General features: G+C 37.5%; 1 protein-coding gene across 2 annotated transcripts in view; it reads right to left on the bottom strand.

The window, feature by feature from the left end:
• Window positions 1–7,270: 7,270 nt before the first annotated feature.
• SLC15A2 (solute carrier family 15 member 2) overlaps window positions 7,271–11,403 on the bottom strand; it is a 31,817-nt gene continuing 27,684 nt past the window's right edge. For both annotated transcript variants that reach the window (XM_036093730.2, XM_036093731.2), the window contains exons 20-22: window positions 8,786–8,932; window positions 8,098–8,202; window positions 7,271–7,755 (exon numbers count right to left, since the gene is read on the bottom strand). In XM_036093730.2, the coding sequence (XP_035949623.1) occupies window positions 7,579–7,755; window positions 8,098–8,202; window positions 8,786–8,932 (429 nt within the window). In that variant the 3' untranslated portion in view covers window positions 7,271–7,578. The remainder of the gene's footprint in view (window positions 7,756–8,097; window positions 8,203–8,785; window positions 8,933–11,403) is intronic.

Below are 11,403 nucleotides of genomic sequence, written 5' to 3'. Positions count from 1 at the left end.
TAGTGGATCTCTGTTGAGGGTGGGAGTATGCAACTTGACAAGAGCCAGTGGCAGGGATGAGCCCAGATAGGTATAATAGAAGTAGACAAATCAACAATCATAGCAGGAGCCATCTGCTATTATAATAAACTCTATAATAAGGGCCAGGTCAGATGGCCTTGTTGAGGAATTAGAATTTTATCTTTGGAGTGAATAGAGAGCAATGAAGTGTTTTTTTTTTATTTTTTTTACTTTTTTATGTGTCTCTAAATGTATGTGTTTTTTTCTTTTAAGTTTTTATTTAATTTCCAGTTAACATACAGTATAAATTTAGTTTCCCATGTAGAATTTAGTGATTCAGCACTTACATACAACACTGGTGCTCATCACAAGTGCTCTCCTTAATCCATCACCTATTTAACCCATCCCCCTACCCACCTGCCCTCCAGTAACCATCAGTTTGTTCTCTATAGTTAAGAGTCTTTTTCTTGGTTTTTCTTTTTCCTCTGTGTTTGTTTCATTTCTTAAATTTCATGTACAAATGAAATCATATGGTATTTGTCTTTCTCTGACTGATTTATTTCACTTAGTGTTATACTCGCTAGCCCTATCCACATCGTTGCAAATGGCAAGATTTCATTCTTTTTGATGCCTGAGTAATATTCCATTAGTATATATACTATCTTCTTTAGCCCTTCATCAGTCACTGAATATTTGGGCTCTTTGCACAATTTGACTATCGTCAATAATGCTGCCATAAACATCTGGGTGCATGTGTCCCTTTGAATTAGTATTTCTATCCTTTGAGTAAATACCTAGTAATGCAATTGCTGGATCATAGCATAGTTCTATTTCTACCTTTTTGAGGAACCTCCATACTATTTTCCAGAGTGGCTGCACCAGTTTGCATTCCTACCAACAGTATAAGAGGGTTCCCCTTTCTCTGCTTCCTTGTCAACACCTGTTGTTTCCTGTCTTGTTAATTTTGGCCATTCTGACTGGTGTGAGATGATATCTCTGTAGTTTTTATATTTCCCTGTTAATGAGTGATGTTGAGTATCTTTTCATGTGTCTGTTGGCCATCTGTATGTCTTCTTTGGAGAAATGTCTGTTTATGTCTTCTGCCCATTTTTATAGGATTATTTGTTTTTTGGGGTGTTGAGTTTTATAAATTCTTTATACATTTTGGATACTAACCATTTATCAGCTATGCCATTTGCAAATATCTTCTCCTGTTCCATAGGTTGCCTTTTAGTTTTGTTGACTGCTTCCTTTGCTGTGCAGAAGCTTTGTATTTTGATGAAGTCCCAATAGTTTATTTTTGCTTTTGTTTCCCTTGCCTCAGGAGACCTATCTAGAAAAAGTTGCTATGGCCAATGTCAGAGAAATTACTGCCTGTGCTCTTTTTTAAGATTTTTAGTTTTAGGTGCCACATTTAGGTCTTCAATTCATTTTTGAATTTATTTTTGTGTACGGTATAATAAAGTGGTCTAGTTTCATTCTTTTGCATGTTGCTGTCCAGTTTTCCCAACACCATTGGTTGAAAAGACTCTCTTTTTCCCATTGGATTTTCTTTCCGGCTTTGTTGAAGATTAATTGACCATATAATTGTTATTTCTGGATTTTCTATTCTGTTCCACTGATCTATATATCTATTTTTGGCCAGTACCATCCTGTTTTGATTACTATAGCTTTGTAATATAACTTAAGTCCAGACTCTTATACCTCTTGACCTCTAATATTGGAAAATCCCAGTACTAGTCCTTGAACCTCTTCCCTGTATACATTCACTTCCTGGGATATCTCATCAAATCTCATTCCTTTAAATACCATTTATATACTGATGACTCTCAAGTTTATATTTCCAGCTCCAGCCTCTTAACTAAACTTCAGATTCATGAAACTGCCAGCTCAACATCTCCAACTGGACACCAAATTGGCATCTGAATTTCAACATACACAAAACAAAATTCTTAGTTACTTTATGCCCCACAAGTACTCTTAACCCTAGTTTTCCTACTCCCCCCAAATTGCACCATCATTCATCCTCATTACTCAAGACCCCAAAGCTAAGAGTCAACATTGATTTCTTTCTTTTAAACCATATATGCAAACCATACTCAAATCATGTCAGTCCTACTTAAAGTTCAATTCCAGGCCAAACCATTTCTTCCTACCCCCTACTTCCTACTCCCACTGCTACAACCTTGTCCAAGTCACAATTGTTTTTTGCCTGGACTATTACAAAAGTCTTCTAATTGGAATCCCTGCTTCCATTCCTTCCTGCCTACAGACAATTCTCCACTCAGCAGCCAGAGTTACCCTAACTATAGAATCAGATTATGTCATTCCCATGTTCTAAACCTCCAATGGTTTCACATCTCACTTAGAATAACATCAAAATGTCTTACCATGGTCACAAGGCTCACATCATCTTGTCCCTAGCTTCTGCTAACTGCATCCTTTACCTCTTTAAACCTTATTGCAGCCCTGTAATACTGTCCTTCTGTTCTTCCTCAATATACCATAACTTCTACAAGGCCTCTGTATTTTCTAGGATCTTTACAGTTAGTAAAGATAAGTGAGGTAACCTCCCACACAGGTAGAGTATATTATTCATTTTTATTTTTCCAATACTTAATTTGGTGACTGGCACATAGTGGAACTCAAAGATGTATTCGGATAAGCAATAGCTTTCTTAAAACCTGGAGATTTTAGGCAACCATCTGGTTGGAATCTAAGCCTATATTATGGTATAGATGCCAAAAACATCTAATGTTACCTAAGGCTGTATTTACAGAAATATATTGTTTAGAGAAAGGCTGGTCTTAGTTCTTCTAGTCAGACCACTTCTGGAAGTGTATTTGGCTCTAGGTATCACATATTAAGAGGGATTCTGAGCTACTGCTACATTTTTTAATTTTTTCTTTAAATTCAATTTAGTTTGGCTATTGCGGACATTGCTGCTATGAACATTGGGGTGCATATGGCCCTTCTTTTCACTACATCTGTGTCTTTGGGGTAAATACCCAGTAGTGCAATTGCTGGGTCATAGGGTAGCTCTATTTTTAAATTTTTGAGGCACCTCCACACTGTTTTCCAAAGTGGCCGTACCAACTTGCACTCCCACCAACAGTGTAAGAGGGTTTCCCTTTCTCCACAACCTCTCCAACATTTGTTGTTTCTTTCCCTGTCCATTTTTGCCATTCTAACTGGTGTAAGGTGGTATCTCAGTGTGGTTTTGATTTGGATTTCCCTGATGGCTAATGATGATGAACATTTTTTCATGTGTCTGTTAGGCATTTGTATGTCTTCTTCAGAGAAGTGTCTGTTCATCTCTTCTGCCCACTTTTTGACTTGATTATTTGTTTTTTGGGTATTGAGTTTGAGAAGTTCTTTATAGATTTTGGATACCAGCCCTTTATCTGTAGTGTCATTTGCAAATATCTTCTCCCATTCTGTGGGTTGCCTCTTTGTTTTGTTGACTGTTTCCTTTGCTGTGCAGAAGCTTTTTATCTTGATGAAGTCCAAAAAGTTCATTTTTGCTTTTGTTTCACTAGCTTTTGGAGATGTATTTTGAAAGAAGTTGCTGTGGCCGATGTCAAAGAGGTTACTGCCTATGTTCTCCTCTAGGATTTTGATGGATTCCTGTCTCACATTGAGGTCTTTCATCCACTTTGAGTTTATCTTTGTGAATGGTGTTAGAGAATGGTCGAGTTTCATTCTTCTGCATGTGGCTGTAGTGAAAAGAAGGGCCATATGCACCCCAATGTTCATAGCAGCAATGTCCACAATAGCCAAACTGTGGAAAGAGCCGAGATGCCCTTCAACAGATGAATGGATAAAGAAGATGTGGTCCATATATACAATGGAATATTAGTCAGCCATCAGAATGGATGAATACCCAACTTTTACATCAACATGGATGGGACTGGAGGAGATTATGCTAAGTGAAATAAGTCAAGCAGAGAAAGTCAATTATCATATGGTTTCACTTATTTGTGGAACATAAGGAATAACATGGAGGACATTAGGAGAAGGAAGGGAAAAATGGGCGGGGGGAATTGGAGGGAGAGATGAACCATGAGAGACTATGGACCTGAGAAACAAACAGGGTTTTAGAGGGGAGGGGGGAGGGGGGATTGGTTAGCCCGGTGATGGGTATTAAGGAGGGCACGTACTGCATGGAGCACTGGGCGTTATACGAAAACAATGGATCGTGGATCACCACATCAAAAACTAATGATGTATTGTATGGTGACTAACATAACATAATAAAATTTAAAAAAAAATTCAACTTAGTTAACATATATTGTATTATTAGTTTCAGGGGTAGAATTTAGTGATTCATCAGTTACATATAACACCCCGTGTTCATTATATCAAGTGCCCTCCTTAATGCCCATCACCCAATTATCCCATTCCCCCCACCTCCCCTCCAGCAACCCTCAGTTTGTTTCCAAGAGTTAAGAATCTCTTATGGTTTGCCTCCCTCTCTATTTTCATCTTATTTTATTTTTCCTTCCTTTCCCCTATGTTCATCTGTTTTGTTTCTTAAATTCCACATATGAGTGAAATCATATGGTATTTGTCTTTCTCTGATTTATTTTGCTTAGCATAATACCCTCTAGTTCCATCCATGTCATTGCAAATGGCAAGATTTCATTCTTTTTGATGGCTGAGTAATATTCCATTATTTATATACACACCACATCTTCTTTATCCATTCATCTGTCAATGGACATCTGGTGCTCTTTCCATAGTTTGGCCATTGTGGACGTTGCTGCTATAAACATTGGGGTGTGTGTGCCCCTTTGAATCACTATGTTTGTATCCTTTGGATGAATACCTAGTAGTGCAATTGCTGGGTTGTAGGATATTTAACTTTTTGAGGAACCTCCATACCATTTTCCAGAGTGGCTAATATATTTTTCAGAAGAGGTAAAACAGAGTGTTGAAAGGTGCCCTATGAAGGCCCATTAATGGAACTGAGAATCTTAAACTTGATGTATATCCATTTGATGACTGAAGAGACATAAAAGCTCTCCCCAAATAGCAAAAAATCTGCCACATGAGAGGGGGTTATGCTTATTCTTGTTAACTATGAAGGAAAGAATCAAGGGTGGGAGGTTTCAGAGAGGAAGGTTTTAGTTCAGAATAGGGAAGAATTGCCTACCACAGTTTTTCCCAAACCAATGTTCTTCAGAATACTATACCATTTTAGGCTAAACAAAGTGTCTTGTGTCTTTACTGCAGGATTTCCCAGAATCTTTACTATGAAAGAGGATATAATATGCCTCATTCCCAAAATTTATTTGTGCATAGAAACTTTTATTCACAGAGCACTATTAACTTCTCTTGAAACAATACCTCATAGAACAGATTGAGTTAAGGCTGCTCAAAAATAAATAGAATATCTTCTGAAGAAGTAGGGTCAGGTTCACAGCACAGTATCTGGGAAAACTGAATGGTGTTGCTGTCACTTTGTTATTTCTGAAACCATGGTCACTAAAACTAAAGTATGTAACACTTGGGAAACTGGAGCAACTTCTCTTATTTGTTACATTTACTATGTGAGACTCAACACAGTTCTAGATGAGATAATAGGGCAAAACCAATGGAAATGAGGCTCTATGGTATAGTGGTTTTGAATTTTTTTCCCTAGAAATACACAGTAGTGTAATGATATCTCCATGTCTGTCCACTGGTTCATTCACTGCATGCAAGGTAATGTTTTTTGCCTTTTTCATTAACACAGAAACAAAAACCCCTCATGTTCTACCACTCTTGTACTTCCCTACAGATTTTGATGGGATCTTTATATGGGATCAAGCCCCTCCAAAGAGCATCACCATTTTATAAGCTTAAACCTAGAATGTTATAACTTTTTTTAATAAACAGGGAATTCCCAGGCCTAAATGAAGAAACGGCATTTAAAAATTATGGGACTAATGAATGGATAAAGATATATATATATAACATAGAGAGAGAATATTATTCAGCCGTAAAAAGAATGAAATCTTGCCATTTGCAACAGCGTGGATGGAACTAGGGTGTATTATGCTAAGCGAAATAAGTCAGTCAGAGAAAGACAAATACCATATGATTTCACTCATATGTGGAATTTAAGAAACAAAACAAATGAATATGGTGAGCAGGAAAGAGAGGCAATCCAAAAAACATACTCTTAACTATAAAGAACAAACTGATGGTTACCAGAGGGGAGGTGGGCAGGAGGATGGGTTAAAAAGGTGATGGGGGGGAGCACCTGGGTGGCTCAGTCATTAAGTGTCTGCCTTTGGCTCAGGTCATGATCCAGGGTCCTGGGATCGAGCCCCACATCAGGCTCCCTGCTCGTCGGGAAGCCTGCTTCTCCTTCTCCCACTCCCCCTGCTTGTGTTCCCTCTCTTGCTGTGTCTCTCTCTGTCAAATAAATAAATAAAATCTTTAAAACAATAAAAATAAATAAAAAGGTTATAGGGATTAAGGAGTGCATTTGTGATGAGCACTGGGTGTTGTAGGTAAGTGATAAATAAATAAATTGTACACCTGAAACTAATATTACACTGTATGTTAACTAACTGGAAGTATAATAAAAACTTGGAAAAATAAATTAAAGTTATGGTAAAAATAAAATAGGAAAAACTTACCAAAACAGACCAACTACTTTGAGGCTGAATAGGGTAATAATAAAAAAAGGAAGTTGGATTTATAAAAATATTGTTGTTATTAAATATCTGTTACAATAAGCAAGAAATGATGTAATAATAATAAAAAGCTGTCCCAATAACATTGAAAATGCATGGTTGGAAAACTATAATTAGTATCCATAAAACTGTCCACAGGAAGGCATAATCCAGCTGAAACATTGTAGTCCCTAAGAAAAATGTGTACTAAAGAAGACTGAACAGGATTTCTACAATTTATACTTCAATTTGTTTCCCAAAGATCTATCAGTATGAAGAAAGGGATGTTTGGGTTAGTAGATAAAATACTTCTGTGTATTAATAAAATGTCATTTGTTTCCTACTACCTGGACTGAAAACTTTACTAAGGTCTTATCAAACCTGGATAGCTGACAGGCCAGACCCTGAACCAGATTGCACCATAAATACCAATTCTTGAGGTCCTAGTGAATAGTACAATTATGTTGCTTATGAAGAAACTTGAAATACCATTTCTGTAATTCTGCAATTTTACCCCTGAATCAATCCCTTAAAAAGTGGAGTCATCAGTTCTAAATGGCAAGTAAAGGGATTCCCACATAACTTTGCATAACCCCAGAGACTAATTTCAATTACACATTTGTGTTTTTAATGGCCATTTAGAAATGCTAGGCCTGCTTCAGGAATACTACACAATGTTTACAGAGTTTAGTAATTAATGGGAAGATATAGAGTCTCAGGGGACTTGCTCTTTAATGTATTGGAATATCCAGTCCTAGAACTGCCTCTATCATGAGAGAAAAGTGGAGGAGATCAGCTCAGATACAATGCTACTTCTCTTCCCTAACCAAATAGGAGAAAAAAAATGCCTTAGGATGGGTGATGACCAAGACCAAAGCCCAGAATTGGGGTCTGGGAAGAGTCCGGGGAGCCATTAGAGCTTTGTCTTCTTGGTCTCCAGGTTGATCATGTTCCCTTGGGTAGGGGGAATCTGCTTATCTGCTGGCTCCTGTAAATCCTCTGGCTTTATAGGAACATAATAGTAGCCCATGATGGAGAAGATCAGGCAGACCACCAGCAGGAGACAGGAAAACAAAATGAATTCAGCCCACTGCAGGAAGAAATAAATATAAGAGAAGAATATGAAGAAACTTTAAATGGATCTTCATAGGATGAGAACTAGGGAGCAGACTGACTCAGGGTCATCAATGTAGGCAGAAGTTTGGTAAAAGAAGAATGGCTTCACTGGCCTCTCCTCATATGGCCAATGGTGGCCATTACTGCCACTCTTATATGTCCATTTTCCTGGCAAAGTCTGTTTATATCTAACCCATCTTACACACAGCCCTGAGTGGGGAATGTGGTGGGCGAAGGGGTGGGGTAAGAGGAAGGAAAGGAACTTGGAAGGGAAATCTTGGGTAGACACAAACTCCGGCTTCCATCAGATCCATACCTGTACCAGGCCACTGAACTGAGCCACAACAAGCACGATGATATTCCCAACTGCGACTGTTAACAACCAGGCCGCCTGGAGTACAGATTTCATGCTAGCGGGAGCCTAAAGAGAACACAGGTTTGTGAGTAAACAAACTCCCTAACACCATCTATCCAGAAAACTTTTCCCACAAAAGTTTCCAAATCTGAACTCCTCCCCCCTCCGACTTCAGCTAACATGTTGATTCAAGGGGTGATAATAATGTTAACAGTAATAATAAGATGGACCTCTTAATTGAATATTTAATTCATGATATCATATAATCTTTATTATACCCTAAGAGATAAATTCTATCAGTATTCTTACTTTACACATAAAGAAAAATAGCATTAGAGAGATAATTAACTTGCTCAAGTTTACAGGATAAGTTGTACAATCAAAATTTGAACATGGGCAATTTGACTCCACCATCCTTATTCTTAAAGTACGCTTTCCTAGACCCCAAACAGCATCAGTTACTATGCTGCACTGCCATGATCCTGGGAGTCAAGATGACTCTGTTCAGGGTCATATATAAGAAATCTAAGACCAAAGAATATAGAGGTCTTGGCCAGGATCACATACCTATTTAAGGCAGTGCGAGGATTAAAATTCATTCTTCCCTGAGCAATATATCCACCTCCACTTTCCACTTGCAAAAACCTACCTGAGAATAAGAAAACTCAAGTCCTGTGACAGAGAACATGACCTCCCCAGCTGTAACCAGGGCATATTGTGGTAGCTGCCATGCAATGGACAGTCTGTTGGTGGGAATGTCTTCCATTTTCCAGGCCTGAGGATCATGGTTGGTGCTCTTAGTGAGGAAAAGAGATGGGCTTATCAGCAGTCTCAAGTAAATATTCTGATCTACAGCATTCTGTGATATTATATCGATCCCCTCTTTGTATTTTCATCCTTCAAGAGATTGAGCAAATTCTATACAATTTCAGTTTTTTGAAATTCCTTTTGGTAACACTGCACTCACTTACCTGGCTTCAGTCACTCAGATACCATTATTGACTGAGTCCTTCAATGGCAGAATATTTTGATATTGTAGTTTGGATTTCCATTGTTTGACCTATAGGTATTTTGATCCTGGCCAACCTTTTAAATATAAAATGGCATCTGAATTATACAAACACAATGAATTTTCAGAAAGCACATTCTTGAGAAAAGTTTAATTCCTTGTCCAGTTTTCTATGTAAGTGCAATTAAACTGTTTTTAACATTTTCCATTAAAATTTTTATTTTAATAAAATTACTTTTATCAAAATGAATTATTTTCTTGGTAAACCTTAAAGATTTTATTGATCAATTTTGAAAAATCTGTATCAAATGCTGCCTGCTATTTTAAATTCTATTTATTGGCCATCATTTTTGAAGTCAAATCTTACACATTTAAATTATGTCAAAAGGGCAATTTTTGGGGTGCCTGGGTGGCTCAGTCGACAAGCGTCTACCTTCGGCTCAGGTCATGATCCCAGGATCCTGGGATTGAGCCCCGCATCAGGCTCCCTGCTCCGTGGGAAGCCTGCTTCTCCCTCTCCCACTCCCCCTGCTTGTGCTCCCTCTCTCGCTGTGTCTCTCTTTGTCAAATAAATAAATAAAATCTTAAAAAAAAAAGAAAAAGAAAAAAAGGCAATTTTTCTGTAGAATTTTGGTCAAAAAGAACTTTTTCAGGGTCAATTTTTTTGTTGCCTATCTTACCATATATACATGATTAATCTTTATTTCTTTGTCTAGAAGTACTTTTACTATGCAGGTTTTTAGCTATGGTTGGTTTTATTTTATATAGGCTATATCTACTAATATTTGTTTTAATAGGATAAAAATTCTAAAATTATATGTATTTCTTGGAGTGAAACCATTATTGGGTAGTGGGTGTAATATTTAAAATATTATGTGATTAAAATGGCAGTTGAAATGTCAAGATCAAAAGGCTCTGGTATCCAAATGTCCTTGATTCTCTGAGTCAAAGGGCCATTGGGTTCAAAATAGGAAGGTACATTTTGCTTCAGTTGATATTGTGAACAATACACAGGCACATGTTTGCGTTTTCTTAGGCTAAGGGGAGACCATGACCTGAGCTTCTAAATCAAGGTCACATACTCAAATACCCACGGGCAGATAATTAAGAAAATAAAGGAGGCTGAATGGGAATGATGGGGGCTGTGGTAAAGTGGATAGCACAGGCCCCATCTAAAGTATAGAGCTACTACAGCACCAGCCAACTGACATGGTAATACCTGTTATTAAATCTTCTGATTTTGTTTTTAAGAAACGTTAAGAACCCAGCTTCTTAGGTGAAATCTCCTGAATTTTAATATTGTCAATTACTAATGATTATTATTACTTTTGTCAGTAGTGTGCAGGCCAAACAAAACAGGACTATGGAAAAAACTGGGCCCCCGGGCTCCAATTTATGATCTCTACTCTAAATGCTTATTAGATCCTGGCATTCAGAAACAATATATAGGACTTCTATCCTGAGTATCATACAAAAGACAGAACAAATGATAAGTGGAATAACAACAGGAATACAAGTGTAATGGGTTGAATTGTGTCCCCTTAAAACTCGTATGTTGAAGTCCTAACCTTAACTGAGTCCTAACTGAGAATATGAACTTATTTGGATACAGGGTTGTTGCAGATATAATTAGTCATGTTAAAATGGGGGCATTAGGGTGGGCCCTAATTCAATATAACTGGTATCTTGGTAAAAAAGAAGAAAATTGGACACACTCAAGCATACAAGAAGAAGTCCATATGAAGATGAAGGCAGAGATTTGGGTGATTCTTCTACACATCAAGGAATACCAAATGTTGCCAGAAAACCACTATAAGCATGGAAAAGATTCTTCTTCACAGCCCTCAGAAGGAACCAACCCTACCAACACCCTGGTCTTGGACTTCTTGCATTCATGACTGTAAAACAATAAACTTCTGTTTTTAAGGCACTCCACTTGTGGTACCTTGTTACAGCAGCCCTGGAAAACTACTACGAGGTTGTTTTATCATCTGAACATTAATTAAGGTAATATACCATATCAATAGCATAAAGGACAAAAACCACATAAGTATCTCAATAGACATAGAAAAAACATTTAACAAAATTCAACCCCCCTTCATGGTAAAAAACAAACAAAAACTTCAACAAACTAGGGATAGAAGGGAACTTAACCTACTAACTGACGTCTATGGGCATTAAGGAGGGCATGTGATGTAATGAGCAGTGGTTGTTATATGCAGTTGATGAATAATTGAACTCTACATCTGAAACTAATG

This window comes from Halichoerus grypus, chromosome 1 (assembly GCF_964656455.1).
Source record: "Halichoerus grypus chromosome 1, mHalGry1.hap1.1, whole genome shotgun sequence".
Classification (NCBI taxonomy): domain Eukaryota; kingdom Metazoa; phylum Chordata; class Mammalia; order Carnivora; family Phocidae; genus Halichoerus; species Halichoerus grypus.
The sequence above is the reverse complement of the archived record's forward strand: the minus strand, read 5'-3'. Positions and strand labels throughout refer to the sequence as shown.